Source organism: Oryzias latipes, chromosome 18 (assembly GCF_002234675.1).
Source record: "Oryzias latipes chromosome 18, ASM223467v1".
Lineage (NCBI taxonomy): Eukaryota > Metazoa > Chordata > Actinopteri > Beloniformes > Adrianichthyidae > Oryzias > Oryzias latipes.
The window spans coordinates 11,673,077-11,693,440 of NC_019876.2; the positions used below are offsets into that span (position 1 = coordinate 11,673,077).

Below are 20,364 nucleotides of genomic sequence, written 5' to 3' on the forward strand. Positions count from 1 at the left end.
ACTTACTTCACATCAGTCATATCAGTTTCTCGATGTCGGGGGGCATTGTGCCACAAATGCTGACATTAAGACAGGAAAACACACTTTAGTACTGCTGCCAGTAATCAGTCAGCTTGTTGCTTTGCCCTTTTCTTCTTCAGAGAACTATGAAATGAAACAAAAAAAGGCTGGCTCACAGCTAAAGCCAATAAGCCTCTACATTAATATGTACCCATTTTACTCTGCCAAACAGACATTGGGTTTTGTGTAACACGCACAGAATCCATATTTAGGATCAAATGTACGCCTTGCATCTGATAAGAGACAGAACGTGTCCTTTGCCAGACATTTTTTTTCCGTTTTTCAAGCTACCCTGGGTTTAAGCTGGTTCTTACTTTCATTGTATCAGCTCACAAAAAGGACTGCTTTCAATTACAGGTCATTGCTTACAGATTATCAGTGGGTTCACTCTTGATGCTGTTTTAATAATTTTTTCACCCCCTTTTGACAAAGTCAAAACGTTCAGACCATATTTGCTCTTTTTTCCCCCCATTTTTATCTTCTTGTATCAATCACATATTTGGTTTTATCATGTTGTAATTGCAATACCTAAAAATTATTTTCTGGTAAATGAATCAAGTCTTTAAAAAGATCTATGGCAGCTTGATCTTTTTGCTATACTCTACAAGGGACATATTTTACTTTTTTGAATTACCGGTATATTGCAAAGAAACTCGTAAAGTGAAATTATTTTAACAGCATGAAAAACTGAAAAAAAAACTAAATTGGTGCTTATGGTTTTTCGAGGAAAAGTCTAAATTAGTCTGAAACAAAGCTGCAAACCTTTAGCTAAAAGTTTAAAAAAAACGCTAAATAAGCTAAATGTTTTTTTTTTAAATTGAGCTAAAATTTGCATTAAAACTAAAATAAAGGCTGACAGTGGTTACCAAAGTACCATCAGAAAGTCCAAGTTGGCTAAATTATGATGAACAGTGCTAAAGAATAGTAAAATACTGGCTATACGGTATGCTAAATGCGTTTAGCTAAATATAAAAAAGCCAAATAAGCTAAACGATATAGGTTGTATTGTAAAGGGTAAGCTGCAATAAAAGCTAACTTAGGGGCTAAAATACTTTAAATAAAATCACATCACAATGTTCAAATTAGCCACATTTTCTTGAACAGTGCTAAGGAATACTGAAGAGCTTGCTAGATGCTAAATAAGTTGAACTGAGTAGGCTGCAGAAAGCTATATTAGCAGAAAAAAGTTAAACAATTGAAACCTAAATGCCTACATAATTTATTAATTCTATGGAAGCCAAGAAAAGGCAAATTATAATATGTTGAACAGATGACAAAAGTATTTGCAATACTGTTTTAGCAGTTTAAAGAAAAGCATTAAAAATAGGTTCATGCTAAATTAAATAAACAGAATTTTAAGAAAAGCAAAAATTTTTTAAATAGGCTCGATTTATTGCTAAATGCCACATCAATTGTTTGTTTAAATAAAAAAAAAAGAATCAAAACATTTTTAAAATTAAAAAAATAAGAAAATAAATTAAAAAAAATAAATAATAATAAAAACTATTAAAAAAAAAATAAATAAATAAACTGATATGCCACATTAATTGAACAATTTTAATCAATGAAAACATAAAAGCTATAACCTACTGGAATGCCTATATTACTTCAGATAAGTGCAGGAAAACCTGATTAGGATCAAGTTGAACAGTGTTATTGTAAAGGCTAAATGTTAACATAGTTGAACAAAATGTAGGAAACTCAGCATTACTTAACACTGCTATTATAACCCCTGAAGGCCATATCAGGTGACCTAAGCGTAAGATATCTCAAATTGCCTGTTGATCCATTCTAATTAGTTTGTGGACATGGCAAGCACTGGGTTCATGGATCATTCCTGCAGACAAAACCTTCACTGTGGTGCTTGTTCCTGCCAGCTTAGTGCAGAACTGCTCATGGAGACCACCTGAGCTGAAATCTGTTTGGGTGCATGATTCACACTGACCGTCTGGAGTATTTTAACAGGGAAGAAAATGACCGACAGTTTGGCCAGTCTCTCATTACCATTTCTCTAATTAATGTCTGTTCTTCTGCTTTTTTTCTACAGTGCGCACATCTCAGGTGCTCTTTTGGAAGCCGGCGGACCAAAGAAAAGGCAAAGCAAAAGCCAGGAGAGAAAGCAGAAATGGAGCAAGGCCCCGTTTTCCCACGTTGTTCTTGGCTCCTGCATCCCCCAGTAGACTTAAGCAAACACTTCCAAGACAAAGAGATTGTCTGTCTAGGTGCCCAAATAGCCAACCCACGCGTGTAAGCACACTTACACAAAGACAGAGACACAGTCACACAAAATGTTTTTCTAATTCAATTTAAGTGACTATTTAAACAGATGTTTTCTGTAAACACATGCTTCAGATAGCACAGCTCAGACGTTTGGTTTCAGATGGTTCTCAACTATGTTAGAACTAGCAGGAACCTGCTGTGGTCGACAGGATCGGTCACCCTGAAGTATAACTGTGAATTGCTGCTGCTTTGCCAGCACAAACAGCCGGCCTGCTAATCCCAGCAGGGCTCTGTGAAAAGGCTCTCTTGTGGGGTGCTGTTGAAAAAGCCTGTAGTCATGTGGGAGGGTACTGAGCTAACTTTGACCCAATACGATTGACCAGATCAGGAAAATATGTCCTTTTAATCAAAAGATTTGTGAACTCCGTCATACAAGACTATGTTGTTCCACTTTGGGAAAATCCTTACAGAAATGTATCGACAAACTCGGGATTTAAAACCCAGGAATGTCAAGAATCTTTGCTTCTGAAGCGAAAACTTTTTTTTTAAATGTTCAACTGTTTGTTTGTATGTGAATGTTGGTGTTTAATCCCCACGGTGAGGAACCCAGAGGGGTCGCCTTAAGCTCAGAGGCCGATCATTATTGCTCATTATTCAAGGATTACACCAAACAGGTGCACAGAGCCCGGTTTTGCTTACATTGCTGCCATAAATCTGTCATCGCTGTCCTGCTAAAAGCACGTTGTCTACGGGTCGTTAATAGTTATTTCCAGAGAGGTGGCATAATCTTTTTTAACAAGTCATTCATTTCTGCACACATAACCCCCTAGCAACCCCCAGGGCTGGACTGGACGCTCTGAAGAATAACAGAGCCAAACATAGCAGCGCGGACACAAAAGGCTTATGCAAATGTTTTTGCCTGAGATGTTGAACACATCCATGTCAATAATACAAAATCCAGCCATTCCAGAGAGAACTGCAATGATATTTTAACAACACCAGATGTTTTTGTATTATTCTTTTCTTTATTACTCACCCGTCAACTACCAGATTGAAGCGTGTTTGAATATACACGTGTCTAGACAAAGGTGCAGTTCATCCAAATAACCACTAGAGGGCGGACACAAGCTTTGACTGTGTATGAGAACTGGACTGAGTGAGTGTGACGTCACTCGTGGAGAATGGCTCTCCTCTCTGGCTCCGACCAAATGAAGAAAATGTAGACACCATTTTTTTTTTAACACAGATGTCGGAACTACAAATCCTCAATAAGCAGGGATTGGTCTGAGTCGAGAAAACAATCAAATGTTTTGAATGATCCACATGAGACCTCACGTACAGTGAGGCATCTGATTAGCCAGTTTATAACTTAAATGACTTACACTACAGAAAAAAATATTTAAAAAAATAGGATTAGCAAGAAAGTGTAAAAAAAATTATCAGTAAGAATGGTTGTTCTGACAAACAATGACTGAGTAATAACTGTTAATTTCTCAATAGAAGTCTATGGAAGCTGGCAGGTACTTCATGTCTGGGGTCACTCAGTCCAGTTATTTTATACAGTCAATGGTTGAAAGCAGACCAGCTCCAGGTCACTGCAGTGTAAAAAGGGGTAAACTGTATTACAGAATCAAACAGACTTACTGTATTGTTTCCATTCTGTTTCTGCTTAAAATATCCTACATCACCTAGCTGTGTCCCTTAGTTTATCTGTGAAATGCCTTTGGGCTTTTTTTTCAATTATTATTATTATAGTTATTATTAAATAATAAGACATCTCAGCTCAGTGTAAGTTATATTATTTGACAAACATCACTATTTATCGATTTAGCAAATGTAAGCCACTAGTAAATCTCTCTTAGTTTTTTTTTAAGAAATCCATTTGCATGTTGTAAACTTTGTGAAGATTGATTCTGTGTTTGCCTGCTGGTTTTAAAGGTAAAACCAAGACATGTTCTTTCCTTTACCCTTTTTTTTTTATCTTAAAGCTTGAAAAGAAATCGCCACTTTCCCACTTTGGTCCTTTGGTTTCTGACTCTTTTTGATCCAGAAAGGTATGACAGTTTCCAAGTAGCCCACAGGTATCGGTTAACAGGCTGGGAGCTGTGGCACGCCGCCTGCGGGTCTACCCGTCTCTGAGGGTACAATGGATAGAGAGGGGTCTTCAGTCTCTTCCTGACAGGCTCTGTACCCTCAATGCCAGCTGCACTCCAGCAAAGCCCCCGGCGGGGGCAGCCACCTCTCCTTTCATCTCAAACAGACAAAAGCAGGGGTCTCATCGGAGATGATGAGATGAAAACATAAATGTGTGGAAAGATTTTCTACACATTTATGTGCAGTTTTGATTAATTCCGTGAAAATTGACACATTTTAAGAGATGGAGAAAGACATTCTGGGTCCTACTTTTGCCTCACTACAACATTTTGGGATATTTAAATGTCACCAGATATGCACAGATGAATTCATACATGTGATCTGAACATATTCTGACACAAGATGCAACTCAAAAAAAGAAAGACAAAAACCTAAACTGACTATAAATGGACCAACAATAGTGCCATCTAGTGGGCAGCATTTGTAAATGCAATGGAAAAGGGTCTTATGCACTTTAGCATAAGAAATGTCAATTCTGAATCAATTCCAGTATTTAAATCAAATTAATTGGGCACACTGCATCATGTGTCGTATTTGAAATGGTCTAAGAAAAAATTGGGTTACTGCTTCTCCGTAATGGTGTCTGCCAATAAAATAAAAATCATAAGAGACCTCATTGAGCATAAAAAGCATAAAAGATGCTCCAAGAAAATACATTCTAAGAAGATTCCAAGAATTTAAAATGTTTTCATAACATGTTCTCTTTGTGGATGAACTAATCTTGCTGAATTTAGAAGGAACTTATGAAACATTTTAGTCTCTGAAAGAGCCCCAAAGATAAAAAAAAAAAAATGATAAGAGCACAGAGTGACTTCTAAGAAACTGGAGATCAGTGAATGTTGAGGGGCAGGTTTTGAACCAAATATGTCACATTCAAACAATGATGTCATCCTGAAACACTGAAGTGTTCAGCAACTGGAAAACATTTTCCCATCGGTCTCAAATATGTTAAAAGTAATACATGTAAATGATTATGTGTCCTACAATCACAAGGAAAGCGTTTGTTATTGATCCCTCACAAACGGCGCATCATCCATAACAAAGCGGTAATCTACTATTTTCCTCATTGAGTGTTGAGTTTACTAACAATCTTTCTGTTCCATCTTGGGCTTCTGAATGTGACAGGAACTTTTAGGGGACGGTTGTGAACGTTGCTGACAGTCTTTCCTCTGCTGGTTATGCAGGATTAGGCTGTAGGACTCCAAGATCAACGCTCGTTTCGATGGACGCACCAGCAGAACCCGGGTTTTAAAACCGTCAGAGCTTTTAATAAACCTGTAAATACAGAAAACTGGTCTAAATGTCTGTAAGAAAATAGGTTTTACATGAAAATGTTTACTGCTGTAAAATATCAGAAAAATACATTTAAAATGATGTCATGTTAATGTAGAACTTTAACTTGGTTTGCAAGTCTGGTTAATAACTGTTACTTAGCATTGATTTATTAAAACTGATGGAACAGAACAGAATAGAACTTTATTGATCCCATAAAGGCAAAGATAACGTGTTACTATAACTCCATTAAACAATAAAAATACACTTTCAAGAATTAACAACAGCAATAAATGTTGTCCAATGTCTACGAGGCGTTGTAGATTGTTGAATTAGGTTAAGAGATTCAAACTGTAACATTTTTTATTTTACGTTTGTTAAAAGTTTTCAGTTACTTTTGGTTTCTGAACTAAACCCGTCATCACAGAGGAGGACTTGCTTTTCACCTGACTTTACTAAATCTGTAATGGGAAAATAAAAATGGCCACACTTGCATATAATGACTGGTAAACTGTTGACTATATGTAAGAAAATCAACAGGGAAAAAAATGTTTAAAGGTAATTTGACTTTTTTGGTTCGTCCATTTTGAGTAGCAGCGAGTAACCCTTGTGCTAACCTAGGCACTTTAACGTTGGGTCATCTAGACCAGCGTTCCCCAACCTTGATTGCGCCACGGACCAGTTTAAAGTCTGCCAAAATTCTCACGGGCTGGTATGTTATATGTGGCGGACACACGCTGCAGCAACGCTGCAATAAAGGCAGAGACACATGATAAGACGTACTCTGTACTTTTATTTTGACACGCTTAAACATTGTACATCGCACAGGTGTCATCATCCTCTCCCCTTCCCACACTCATGGTGCTAAAAAGAAGTAAACACAGCAGGAAGAAATGACTAAGGGGGAAACAACATAATTGCCAGATGAAAGGACCCGTAGGCAAAAAGAAACACCCGTGCTCAACCCTATTTTGACCAAAGCAGCCAAAGGGGATTGATTTAATGCCCTGTGATGCCAGCTCCCACAGTAACCCCTGCAGCCTGTGGAATGTGACCGACACTACAGTACAACAAAATAATATGACTTGCATGAAAACTGTGGTATTTTCTAAACAATAAACACAAATTATGACATGAGCAACGTCCTCTTTGCCCGCAACACTCTGGTCACTATTGTTATAACATTTAAACATGCCTTCAAAATAAGTGCATGGAAAATCCAACTTACCACAATCCTGAATGGTGCTTGGGAATCTCCCATTGGTAAATCCGTATTTTAAGTAGGACTCCTGATACTGTCTATTAAATGTAGCTTTATTTTTATTTTTTGGAAGTGGAAGGCTCCTCTTCTGTCTCCTGGCTGGGCCTTTTCCCCTTGGCAACGAAACTTTCCAAAGACGTTTGTTTTTGTTATTAATTTTGCAAGCTCCTGGGTTTTGTTTTAGCGGTATCGTATCACGTGACCAAGAATAGTGAATTGGCCTACGTCAAGAGTAACATAGACTGATGAAACAGAGAATCTGGTAATTTTTCAAAAGGAAACATCTTTCAGATTTCAAAATAAATAAAACGGAAGTAATGCAAGTTATTTTATTTTTTCTGTGCGGCCCGGTACCAAATGACCCACGGACCGGTACCGGACTGCGGCTCGGGGGTTGGGGACCACTGATCTAGACCCACTAGACAGTGCTCTGAACCTTTTTTCTTCAATGATTCGTGATCTTCACTGGTGTCCATGGATTACATGAAATCTTTCCACCTTTATCCACCTTTGTCATGGTAGGGAGAACACGTCAATGTAAGGGTGGGGTCATCTAAGATAGCACAAGGGTTAATCCAGCAAGAATCCAGGAAGAATGAAAATAAAAATAAATCAATACAATTTTAATAACAAAAATAACAAGCAAAGAAACAAAAATCTGATCCAGTGGTGTCTCCAGGGTTAAAAAGAAATAGCCACAAGAACGAAGATGAGTTTGAGGTGTAAAGAAAATCTGAAACAACTGCTTAGCAATCAGATTTGAACCAAAAACTGAACTTAAAGGAGACGTCTGGGTGTACTTTAGCCATGACTTTAGTGGACATAAAAAGCTTGAATGTCTTGGCTGCAGCTTGTTAAAGCAACCTTTGAAGATTTCAGGGCAGACAATGAATATCAACAACTAAATCTGTAATAATCTGACAGAAAAAACGGGACGCACAGTTCAGATCCAGGATCTAAATTGGTTTTCCATGAAAAATCTTAAATTCGAATTCCTGCTGTTGAAAAATCAAAGTAAAATTATTTGAACTAGCATAATTTGTAAAATATTTTTTCCTGGTACTTTATTGAAATACTGCTAAACCTTTGACTTGGTTTCACTTCGTTCAAGACTTTATCAAGTGATCTTTATGAGGTATGACTCAGAAGGATGCGTCTTGTCATCCAGCTGCTCTTTGATTCACATCAACCTGATCAAAGCGGTTAACAGAACGTGACGTGTACAATAAAACTTCATCTGATCAATGTCCAGGACAACGTGGAGATCCAGAGTGGACCTTAATCAGAACCAGCTGAAAACTTAGTCTTTGTTCTAACAGAACCTCAGCATCTGTGCTTTACTGCTCTCAGCATTTTCATAAGAGGCTGATCAGGGTCACATAAACATTGATGGATCGGGCCACGGAAAGTTCCAGAAACCTAATGTGTCAGCCCGTTAGAAAAGCTCATCTAAAGCCCACGTTTCCTCAGACGACCTTATAATGCGGAGCACAAAAAGAAGCTGGATTAGCACTTCATTCACAATTTCCAAAAACAGCTACTAAAACCAAACAAAAAGAGAAAAAAACAGGCGCTGACACACAAAAACAATAAAGGCTTGAAGATTAGAACCAGAGGCCAACTTCTGGCAAGCCCAGGCTTGCTTTTCTGAAGCAGCGTGGAGCAGCTGAGGCTTTTAAAACAGCATGTCTGTTTTAGGATTTGGAAATTTAGCATGTGGACAGGATTTCCTTTAAAAGCAGAACTTACTATAAACTTGGTTTGCTGTCTATCATAGGCCAAAGTTACATTTAAAAGGACCAAATGCAATGTTTTCCATGTTTTTTTTGTCCGTTTTCAAGACATTTCGGGTGATGTTATACAGCAAAACAACTTTAATGGATTTACCATACGTGTTTGAAGCAGTTTTGGATTAAGAATTTGTAAAGTTAAAATCCGCAATTATTTAAATGTTTAATTAGAACAAGCACACCTTGATGGTAAAAGTTGTTTAGGGTACTTTCCATTTAGAATCCGATGGAAAATTAAGACTTCCGGCCTCCAAAACTCATTATTTTACAAGCCTCTCTTTACTTGCAGCTAATTACACAAGAATTTTAGGACTTGAGGTGTTAAGACAGTTCAGTGCCAAACCCTCCTGATGTCCAAGTTCAGATATTCTCTAATTATTCAAGGCTGTGTGCAGAAATGTGTAAATAAGTCCAAATCTAAGTCCAACTTAATGATAATTATGTAAAAATGGGGGGAAAAAGCGAAGGGGTAAGATTATATAAATTCATTTCCTCCCACTCCTTTTCAAAGAATTAATCTCCTTTTGACAAAAATGGGTTTGTGAATCTATAAATGCTAACATGTTTATTTATGATTCAAAATAATTATAATTAAATGATTTATGTATATGTGGATTTAAGTGAATGTTTATGCATTTTCCAATCAACTCATGACAATGTATCCTACTTTTTGTATACTTTTATATATCTTGTACATATAGATGTCTATTTCTTTTGTTCGTCTTCTTAAGCATTTTGTTTTGATTGCTTGAAATAGACCAGTTCTAAACATTTGCACTTTAATCCATTAGTTTTCTTATAAAATATGTCTATTTTACAAGAAATATAAAAAGTCGACCAAGTAATAATATCACTATGTTAATGTTGTTACATTTTAACAACCTGTTTAATGAAAATATCGCGTATTGTCTCAAGAAAAGTTTCGAAAAATCTGTTAAATCATTTTTCTGATGTAAACCTTTACTTCGCGGAAAACCCCCGGATGAACTTTTGTTCCGCTCACCTTTGCACCAGATAAGTTGGTGAGGCTGACATCATGTCGCTGCTCAAATCTCGCGAGATTTAACGTGTATATAAACAGCTGCCGACACCCTCATATTTTATCAGTTCGCGGAGTTAAAAACTCATTTTAGTTTTGATTTTACGCTTTTACCTCTTTGGTAAGATTTCTTTTTTTTACTCATAACCTCGTTAACGTGTTTTTGAAACAGCTTAAACTTTTACTTTGGTCTCTATTATTGACAGACGTTCGCATTACGAAACTACTAGCGTCACTTTTCTCACTGCTTTTTTTTGTTTTTAAAACTTATATTTCGTTCTTTTCAAGGTTTTTGAGCAGAAATGGTGAACGCTGAAGTTATTCCAAACCAGGTGAGCATAGTTTTTTCCTAACTTATGTTTTGATAACCTGTTAAAGTTAAAAGGACAGTATTTCACCACTACCACTCCATTTTTTTTAAATACAAAATTATGTGATTTAGTTCTTTATTCTAGAATATTCCAATATGTTTTCATTAAAATTCTATTCCACCTATGATTCTATGGATGCTCTTAAAAGGTGGATATTAACAAAGCAGGTGTAACTCTTGTGTTTCTGTGTGCAGAGTGTGGTGGAGAGGGTGAGCAGCCTCCCTCTGGTCACTTCCACCTACAGGCTGGTGTTCAGCGTGTATTCCAGCACCAAAGACAACCACCCTTACATCCGGACAGTGTGTGAGGCCGCGGAGCAGGGAGTCCGCACCATCACCTCTGTGGCCCTCACAACCGCCTCGCCCATCATGGACAAGCTGGAGCCCCAGCGTGAGCAAATTTGACCTTTTCGTAATCCTATGCTCGCATGCTTTCAGAGCTTACGATGGTTACACTTAAATAGGGGGGTAATTCACATAGTAGGCATCTTGAAAGTTAAGGAGAAACTGTTAGCTCTTACTCATATGGATCTTTCACCTAGTTATGACTAATGAGCAAATGTTGCACAAGTATGTCTCAGTGTAATTGTTTCCATCTACAGTCACCATTGCCAATGACCTGGCGTGTAAAGGTCTGGACCGAATTGAAAAAACCCTGCCAATTCTTCGCCAGCCTTCTGAGCAAGTACGAGCCAATTTGCACAACACTGTGAACTGTGTTCAGTCTTACACAACGGCCTAAAACCCCTCCTCATTATTGCTGCAATCATTCAGGTTGTTTCCAGTGCCAAGGGTGTGGTAACCTCTGCTAAAGATGCCGTGACCGGTAGAGTGTCGGGCGCCAAGGACTCGGTCTCCGGGACTCTGAGCGGCGTCGTGCAGAAGACTCGGGGCGCTGTGCAGGACAGCGTGGAGAAGACCAAGGCGGTCGTCAGTGGCGGCGTGAATACGATGCTGGAGAGCAGAGTGATGCAGCTGGTCAGCAGCGGAGTGGACACCGCCCTCAGCACATCCGAGAATCTGGTGGAGCATTATCTGCCTGTCACTGAAGAAGAAATAGGTGAGAGCCACAAAAAAAACTTCAGTTTTTGCTTTATTTTTCCCCCTAAAACCAAAAATGTTAAGGGTGGTGAGCTCATTTGCTTCTAGATGTTACAAGAAACAAGCCGCCTGTTTATATATTTTGCTCAGCTTTCCAAAAAAAACCATAATCTAGAATATTATAAGATATCGCCTTATTTCTGTCACACATACAGCTTTCTAGAAGCAGTTATTAGTGTGATCATAGAATTCTGCACAACACATATTTGAAGATTGAATTATATACTTAAAAGCTTCAAGCTACACCAAAAAAACCCTTCCACTTCTTTAATCTTGTGGGTTTTACGATCGAAAAAAATTCTGAGTCCGATTTTAAAGACCCACTCTGATGAAAGTCATTGAATCAGGTGCAGACAATAATTTCAGTTTGAAAAAGGGCATATTTGTGCCATCGAAAATACGCTGGGAAAATTTAACGCCTACGGTTTTTTTTTAAATACATGTCCTCCAACAAAAAAACAAAAAATCTTCATCTTAGTGAGTCTTTAAGATAGCTGCTTTCCTGCCTTTTGACAGAGCTGGAGGCAACAGCTGTTGGCTCTGATGGTGACAAGCGAAGCTACTACGTCCGCCTGGGCTGCCTCTCTACCAAGCTCCGGAAGCGAGCGTACACACGAGCGGTCGCCAGAATTCAGCACGGCAGGCAGAAGAGCATGAGGTTCATTTCTGAGCTCAACTCCACTGCTGACCTGGTGAGTCTGGATGAAGAGCATCTCTTTTTGGTGAAACCATTTCAGCCTCTAACCTCACACTTCGGTGCTGAAAGTCCTCCTGGTTTCTGTTTTAGATTAAACTCAGCAGAACGAACATCGACGGAGCAAACAAGCTAAACTCTTTGATGCCGTGGAAGGCGCGCGAGTCGGTCCAGGAGAACGGTCACCAGGCGGAGGTAAGAGGCAAACGGAGAAGCAAGGGTTCATTTAGTCATAGCACAACTCCAAAACCATGTTTGTCGTCTCCTACTAGATGATCGAGTCCCGCACTTTGGCTCTGGCACGCTCCCTCACCCAACAGCTTCAGACCACATGCCTGGTCATCGTTTCCAGCATGCAGGGTCTCCCCAACCACATCCAGCAGGAGGCGCTGTCCCTCACCCACTCAGCTGCGCAGGTCTACAACAGCTTCAGCAAAGCAGCAGCGCTGGGAGACCTGCCGGACACCGTGTTAGCCAGCAGCAAAGTCCAGATGAGCCGAATGAAAGATTCCCTCGATGGCATCATGGATTACCTGGTCAACAACACGCCGCTCAACTGGTTGGTCGGGCCCTTCTACCCTCGCTTGGCCCCGTCACCCAGCCGGTTTGAAGCCTCTGCTGGAAGGAGCAGCCCGCCTGCGTCGCCAAAGCCTGCACTTACTCGGCCCCCCCTGGAGATGCAGCCTCTCCTTCAGCAGCAGCCCTCTCCTCCTGCTTCAGAGTAACAGCCGACAGACAACACTGGCACTTTTGATTATATAAAAGCACCTGATTTGAACATTTGTAAGCTTCATTCCTGCCCAAACATCAACGTGCAGCTCACATTAAAAAACAAGACATTGGATCTGGACTTGGAAAACAAAAAAAAATAAACCAGATCACACAAGTTTATATCAGACAAGAATTGAGACAAAGCACAACACATTTCAAAGTTTTATTAAGTAATTTGACACATTAAAACACAAATAACTACAACTGACAAATACAACCGTCAATGAAACAGATCAGTGGATGCTCAGATCGGCTCCGCTTATCGCTGACAGCCATTTTGCTGTGAGAGATACTCCATCAGACCCTAAAAACAGATTTTAAAAAGGAAACCTAATGCACTGAACAAGCATATACATTTTCTTTTTTTAAATTGTGAATGAAAAATTAGCTTTTTGTTACCGCAAGTTTCTGAATCTGACACCATGCAACGTCGTCCAGCAGGTCCCAGTTAATTTTATCCTTCGTCTCTTCAGAAAAGCTGACAGTCTACAAACAAAATAAAAAAGCTGAGATCATCCAGTGTGACTTGTCTTCCTTTCTAAAAAAATAGAGCCAATTTAGCAGAGATCTTCTTAGACTGGTCAGTTTAAGTCTGAAATGTCATTTTCTACTCTGTTTAACCAGGGTTAAAAATAAATAAAAAAGCTCATTGACATTAAAATCTTTTGCAATGAGTTGTAGGCTAGAGATGCTGTCCTGGTTTGTTTCTTTTCCTAGGCATGCGTAAAGTCAACGGGTCATCCTCCAAAAACCAAAACATCGGTGGTCCTGCTAGAAAACATGGAAATAGTGCAAAGTCTAATGCTACCATTGACTTGGAATAGACTACAAGATCAGCCTAAATGTTCACTATTCTGACAGCTAACTCACTCAGTTTCAGTCTCAAATTTTGCCTTTGGGGTTTTGGTGGGGCTGTTGCCATGGAGCAACACCGCCCCCTTTCCCCTCATTGTAGCGTGTTTTCTATGTCACAAATAACGTCTTTCTTCAAATGTCATGTTCCTGTCAGCTCCAATTTATGAAATGCAAATTTTAGCTTAATTTCCTTAATGCACATCTTAAATCAGAAAAAATGCCACGAGAACATGTTAAAACAGAATTTTCATCAGAGTGGGACTTTAAAACAAAAACAAAAGGTGCCATTTATTTTATCTCTGATACCTCTCCTCGTCCTGTTGTCACAGTGACGTGTGCAGCAGATCTTGACATTGAACAGGGCAGCTCACCAGCGGACATGACAGACCTATGACGACACGTCTTCATCAGCTTCAAGTAAGCCGTAAATGCGTCTGCACAGCAGCTCCACACACCTGAGCTTATACACATTCTGGTTTGGAATCGGCAGATCCGTCATCTTGCGACACCTTGAGCGGGCTTGGCCTCTTTTGGCTGCTGTAGCGGACCTCCTTTGAAATTTAAACGAAAAGAAAGTGTGTAAAACAATTGTTCACTCACAATTTTATTTTAGTTTCTTACACAAGGTTTCCAGTGCTGCTACTGCCAACAAGTGTCCTGCTCCTCGCTGGCACGTCAGCTACCTGAAAGGCAAGAAAATGGGAATACGTCACCTGTATACCGAACTGCTCAAAAGTTAGACTTCAGTTTTCTGATACCTTTGGGGTTTTTAAAGATAAATTCTGGGCTGATGTTGCTGCAACAGGGGAATTGGTTGCCCCAACTATAAATAAATAAAAAAAAACATATATAATAATAGGTAACAAACAAAGTGAGTTTAAGGTTATAAATATGTCTTAAGTTGTGGCCGAATTCCTACCCTAACCCCTAAAACTAAAACTATAGTGTGGCACTATATAGTACCCTGAATTTTAAAAGCATTTCAGAAACCATACTCAATTTAAAATTGATTTCACAAAGTTAAAATCTAGTTAATATGAGTGTTTTGCGAGAATTGTTTATGAGTCCACTGTTTTCTAAAGATGAAAACGATTGTTATATTACAAAGATTCATTTAAATACATCTTTAGGGGCTAAATTTGTTGAGACGCAATGCATTGTGGTCTATATTTGCCGATCTAGTGAGCATCCATGCACACTGGTTTTTCACAGACTTCTGGGAAATTTCTAGGGCACTTAATTTGGGAATAGTAGATTCAGACAGAACTACAAAATGGCGAACACGCTATATAGTGCACTCTAGGGGTTAAGGTAGGAATTCGGACATAGCCTTAAACTTTAGCAGAGTTTAGATGTAGCCAAAGGAAACCTCTTCTACTGGGGATTCTCCTGAGAGTTTGGGACATCTCCCGGGACTCGCTCTGTAAATGCAAACGTTTAAAGATTAGAAGAAAAGAAAAAAAGAAAAGTTAAGGGCTAATATAGAAACTCACCTTCATAGCTATAGACACTTCACTAGCGGAAACTTCACTCTCTACCACAAAAGAGCACAAAAAATGTTTTATTTTCTTTAAATATTAATTGTCATAAAACTTTAAGTTCTTACCATTCAAAATGTCGCCCATTAAAGTATTCTTGAGAGAAGGAGGCATCTTCATCAGTTCCACCTTAAAAACCTTGTCCACTGTAGTTAGCAAGTTCTCCATTTTAGCCTCGAGGTCCTTTAGCCGTTCCTGTGCTGTTAGTAGGCAAATGTGCCATTTTAAAACTTGCCTTTACGCCGAATACCGTACTTAATATTTTTTTTCCAAACGCGCCTACCGACCTTCTTTCTCAAACTGCTGAATAAAAAGGGCGAGTCTGTTCCGACGAATCTCCCGCCCCAGCACCTCTTTGTTGTGGAAGCTAGCAGCAGCCTTCGTCCGTTTTGGCGGCATCTCTTCCTCCTGGCTCTTTTGATGATGTAACTCCACACTGCTTCCTCGTGCGTTTTTTTTTTTTTTTTTACTAAGCTAATGCGACAGGCAGAGGGGCACTTAATTAAGATCACCTGTACACACCGGCTGCTTCATCAGCAGCAGAGAGCTGATAAAAGCCCTTCCCTCCTCGCTGTCACTTCAGCACATAAACAGATGGGTGACAGGAAAGGGGGCGGGGTTGCTCTGCACCAATGGTCCCGGCCAATGGCAAATTTCCGACGAACTCCTGCCGCTCTGCAGAAACAGTCCTTGACAATGACAGGTTTTTGATTTTGGCTAAAAACGGCATCATAATTATAGGACCGCCGGGCTTTTAAAATATATCAAAAATGGTCAGAGTGGGTCTTTAAAGTTTTAGTTTTGTGGTTTTTATAATTCTGTTATCTTTAAATTCAGTGCTATCCACACTAAACTAACTTGCATGCTTTTTAGTGGGCATTTACCCTAGCATTCAGTACCTCAATTTAGATCATTTAAAGTGATTTCTTCATAGTTCTAAGTTATACTATAAGACAATTACAACTAGTTTGTTGAATTTCACATTTTTTTAAGAACAGTGATGAAAGTCAGGCAAGGAAAAAATCCCTGAACTTTTCTTTGAGCGATATGGCGGCGCAGAGAGAAATTTTTGAAAAATACATAGTCTTAGATGCATTCTGGTGCATTCTGGCAGCTCGTTATTCACTTCTTAATCAAGAAACTAAGACTAATTGGAGCATCATGATTTGTCATTCAAACCCCTAGTTTGACTTAACATTAAGGACTTGCTGGTCCTAAAAAAGAATTTGGATCATTGCTCAAAGTATAACAATCCTACAATCTAAGCTTTTCCTAAAATCTGCAAAAGATACAATTGCTAAAATATAGTAACATCAAAGCCCCAAATGGCAAAAAGAACACCAGTAACTATGATATTCTATGAAAATACCTCAGTTATTTATACATTATTTCTGCTTTAGAAATGACTGATGTACAACATCCACTTGCACTGTTTTCTCAAACTATAATTACATCAAAATATGGGATCTGCTTTAAACTATAATTCTATAACATAATACATCAATTCTTTAACACCAATACTAAATAATCTGGGAAATATCAAAACAAACATACAAACTAAATTAAACATTGTAAACATTATTTTTTAAGGGAGTGCGGGTCCAAACCATCAAATACTTATAATTAATGTCAACTATACTGAACTAAATCATGGTAATTAGGAAATACAAATAAATTAGATAGAGAAATGTATTCAAAATAAAAACTGAAACTCAAAAATAAAACTGAAATTATTTCTGAATTTGGTTTTGAGATTATTTTACACAAAAAAGTATTTGACCTACACTACCTTAAAAATATTTTTCTTCCAGCCAAGACCACTTCAATTTGTTTTTTATCGTCTTCTCACAACTGAGGTCGTGACCACGCTCAATAATGACGATGCCTGCCATTATTTTAACACAAATTTGATCGCAAACTCTTCAGATTTGTTTGTGAAAATTTAGCGTGGGTCAGCCAGTTTTGGTCTCTAGGGAAGCAAGTCACGCTGACCACGTGGTGCAGACAGAGCCAATCAGACCCGTCGACGCATCCGAAAGCAACTAAAACGTCCCGTCATTGGTCAATTAGGCCGGGAAGACGAGAGATGGCCACGACCATAGAGGAAGCGATCCGCGGAGAAATATAGAAAATAAAGCTAAAATTCGCCGATTTCAGACCATTTTTTCATCTGGAAAGCGATTTGTCCGTAAAGATCAGGTCTTTATTTCCCGGAAAGTACGTTCGGTTTGCTCAAAAACCCGGATTTCCGGGAATTCCCGGAAGACTTTCATCAATGTAAGAACTATAGAAACTGTAATAATAATTGCATTGTTTCAACTATAACTCAATGAAACACAAAAAGTATGATTTTCTATGATGTAATAAACTATTCAAACAGTCTTGTCTGCAATAAAACCTCAGTTTTACCTATGAAATGAAAAAGAAAAACACTTTTTTAAATCAGTTTACAAACTTTTATTGCAGAACACTTCAGTAATGACATTCATTTCCTTTCCACAGGACGGCAAGAGATTATTTCATCTATTCTTTAAAAAAAAAAAAAGTCTTCTGTACAACTGAGATCAAATTTACAAAGTCAGTACAGGATGGAATCCCCTAAGACAGAATAAAAGGGGAAAATTGGGACATTAGCCATTAAAATTCCACGTTAGTACAACATTTGCAATCCAAATTCAATAATACAAAAATAAATAATTGTAATTCTTTTTTTGTTTTGGAGGAGAAAAAAAAGTTTGTTAATGATCAGATGTGGTGTCATCCTCACCTCTCTGTGAAGTTTTTTTTTTTTTAAATCAATGCAGTGCAAAAGGTATTTTATACATCATCTCATCTGTACAAGACACATTCCCAAATCTACAAAAACTATTTCTATCCAAGTCCCAAAAGTTCTCCACAGCATTTTCTGAGTCTGAACGCTCGAGCATTCAGTGGAATGTCACGTCAAGAGTTATGCTTTCTTCACAGTAGAACTGAACAAAGCCCTTAGCACTGAAAAGCTCTAGTTTCTAGCATTAGCATCCAAAGACACACAGTTAACCTCAAAAAAGTCTACGTGTTGTAGTTCTACTTTAAAACACCTCAATGGTATTTCCAATGCTAGGAGAAAGCATAGCCCAAGTACATGTTTTATCCATAAGGCGTGTTAGCTTATAGTATTTTACTATTAAAATGCACACTGTGGACTGATGACTGCACGAGTTATTAGGCCCTTCACCCAGTTTTGTTTCTTTTTTAAACACATATTTTCAGTAGTGTGGCACTAACAATGATTTCTTTTAAAGGTTTTACTTCTTGCTGCAGACTTTTTAGCTTTAGCTGCTTCGACCTTAGGTAATCTGGAATGTTTTGAGTCCAGTTTTACTGATAACGCACAAGAGGACCACCTATATTTACACTTTGATTAGGTCAAAAATTTACTATACAGTTAATTCACTCTGTCTTTAAAAAAAAAAAAAAGTCAGCCCTGGGTTTTACATTTCCTACTTGTTGAAGGTTAGTATAGTCTATTGTTATTTTTTTTTTCCTATTGTCATGAAATTGGGTCATTTCTCGTTGGGACGATTAAATTAAACTTTTATTTGACTCTGGAACCACAGCTGGGTTTGTGCTCTCAACAGTTTGCAAAACAGGAAGCAAAAGCAAAAGCTACAAGCTAACCCAGTGGCTACGCACATTCAAATACACAAACAAACCAAGGGAGGTCCATACATTCTCTTCTGGGATTCTATCTGTACACAAACTTTTCAAAATAAGCAGCTCAACTCATCAGATAATATTAACCAAGTCCCCGCTGAAGGCGGCTACCTGAACACCTCAAAACCAAAAAAAAAAAGGAAAAACAATTAGAGAAACAGAGTAGAAAAGAAGTCACTTCAAAGACACAAGTACCGTTTTATTTTCAAATCTCTTCTCTTGACTGGTGGGTTATCACCTCTGCGTTCAGATAAAGGGGGCGCCAAAACATTTGAGGCACCATTGGACGCTGGGGTTAGGCGGCTGATCGATGGTCTTCAAAGATTTGAGCTGCTCTGGGCTCAGTTGCTCATAGGCCTGCCGGTACTCCCGGTCAAACGCCTCTGAAAGTGATGAGAAGAATGGCAGACATCAGGAAAATATGCCTTCATGTACAGTCATGGTGACTGGACTTCAATTCTTCTTCCTTGAAACGTTCGAAACGTTTCAAGGAAGAAGAGTTTAAGTCCTGTCACCATGACCCAACTTCAAGATGTCACCTGGATGAAAGAGAACCTTCACCAACATCAGGAAAATACCTATACATATAACTTTGAACACTAAACAACAAGTAAAACAAACTATGTATCCTCACCTATGTCAATGTTCTCGCGTCCCAAGGCCACCAGTGAAAGAAACATTATTTCTCTGTAGATGCTCCTGAAGATAATTTCAAAGCAGACAAACAAAGTGAATGCCAATGCCTGAAGAAAGAACAAAGAGGAACTGAGGAAGAGGAGGGCAGACCTCTGCCGTTTGACATCTGGACGCCGCTTTTTCTCTCTGATCAGCAGGTTGATTGGCCCGTAGACATCGTTGGTCTGGATGTTGCGAACAATGGTGTTGAGAAGAGTGCGGATCTCCTGGTGGTCTGTTGGAGCCAGAGTCCCCTTTTTCTCCACTGCAAGTAATCAGCAGGAAAGCAGATCAGCTTCAGTGAAACATTCTTTCAGAGAGCAGGGAGTGATCCTGACAAGGGATGGGTCTCTAAACTTTATGTCGTCGTATTCGATACCACGGGTACTGCTTAAGAATGGGTGTGGCTGCCAAAAGTTAAAATGCCTAAGTCGGTGAAAGTTTGTCTTTACTTCACAGCAAAAAAAATCTAAATCAGCAACGTGGTGTATCAGAGTGACGTGTACAATGCTCAGAAAAAAAAAACACGATTGTTGTGGCTATGAGCAATAAAATACATCTTTGCTTCAGTGCTTGTGAAAACGGAGACGCAGTGCAGACAGTCAGAAAGAATGAAATAAAGCATCTTATGCTACGTTCACACTCGGCATGTATCGCGCATTCAAGAAAGTGCTGATTGCGAGTTCTTGAACACGCTTTTAGCATATGGTGTTCACACCGGACTGTCGCTACCCAATACTAGCACATCTACCAACAGGTGGAAGAGGCTTGGTGCAAAATGTCAACCTGATGCAAATCTAGCTGCAGGCTTTTCCTTTCACAGTTCTATTCCAATAAACAAAAGACTTGGTGTCATATAACTCTGACC

The 20,364-nt window shown here is 38.8% G+C and overlaps 3 protein-coding genes across 6 annotated transcripts in view; 1 reads left to right on the forward strand and 2 right to left on the reverse strand.

Annotated features, from left to right (window-relative positions):
• The first annotated feature begins 9,817 nt into the window (after positions 1-9,817).
• Positions 9,818-13,230, forward strand: plin2 (perilipin 2). The gene is made up of 8 exons (XM_011487384.3): positions 9,818-9,917; positions 10,085-10,128; positions 10,362-10,557; positions 10,769-10,851; positions 10,941-11,226; positions 11,784-11,959; positions 12,055-12,156; positions 12,234-13,230. The coding sequence occupies exons 2-8, from the start codon at positions 10,099-10,101 to the stop codon at positions 12,684-12,686; spliced, it is 1,326 nt and encodes a 441-aa protein (XP_011485686.1). The 5' UTR covers positions 9,818-9,917; positions 10,085-10,098; the 3' UTR covers positions 12,687-13,230.
• Positions 12,881-15,716, reverse strand: LOC101168655 (borealin-2). Its single transcript, XM_004079677.4, has 10 exons — positions 15,413-15,716; positions 15,194-15,325; positions 15,081-15,121; positions 14,957-15,008; positions 14,346-14,410; positions 14,209-14,270; positions 14,043-14,138; positions 13,894-13,975; positions 13,132-13,218; positions 12,881-13,036 (listed from the first exon to the last, which is right to left on the reverse strand). The coding sequence occupies exons 1-10, from the start codon at positions 15,522-15,524 to the stop codon at positions 12,992-12,994; spliced, it is 774 nt and encodes a 257-aa protein (XP_004079725.1). The 5' UTR covers positions 15,525-15,716; the 3' UTR covers positions 12,881-12,991.
• Positions 15,717-17,565: 1,849 nt separating this feature from the next.
• The window catches only part of dennd4c (DENN domain containing 4C), a 48,312-nt gene continuing 45,513 nt past the window's right edge, over positions 17,566-20,364 (reverse strand). For all 4 annotated transcript variants that reach the window (XM_011487386.3, XM_011487387.3, XM_020711607.2 and 1 more), the window contains 3 exons: positions 19,608-19,761; positions 19,456-19,520; positions 17,566-19,204 (listed from right to left, as the gene is read on the reverse strand). In XM_011487386.3, the coding sequence (XP_011485688.1) occupies positions 19,068-19,204; positions 19,456-19,520; positions 19,608-19,761 (356 nt within the window). In that variant the 3' untranslated portion in view covers positions 17,566-19,067. The remainder of the gene's footprint in view (positions 19,205-19,455; positions 19,521-19,607; positions 19,762-20,364) is intronic.

Bases quoted from the DNA above. Each gene is read 5' to 3' on its own strand.
- plin2 (XM_011487384.3), top strand. From the start codon at position 10,099: ATGGTGAACGCTGAAGTTATTCCAAACCAG. The intron at 10,852-10,940 runs GTACGAGCCAAT...GCAATCATTCAG, and splicing joins TTCGCCAGCCTTCTGAGCAA to GTTGTTTCCAGTGCCAAGGG. The intron at 11,960-12,054 runs GTGAGTCTGGAT...TTTCTGTTTTAG, and splicing joins TCAACTCCACTGCTGACCTG to ATTAAACTCAGCAGAACGAA.
- LOC101168655 (XM_004079677.4), bottom strand. From the start codon at position 15,524: ATGCCGCCAAAACGGACGAAGGCTGCTGCTAGCTTCCACAACAAAGAG. The intron at 15,009-15,080 runs GTGAGTTTCTAT...TTGCATTTACAG, and splicing joins AAGTGTCTATAGCTATGAAG to AGCGAGTCCCGGGAGATGTC. The intron at 13,976-14,042 runs GTGTGTGGAGCT...GTGTCGTCATAG, and splicing joins CAGAATGTGTATAAGCTCAG to GTCTGTCATGTCCGCTGGTG.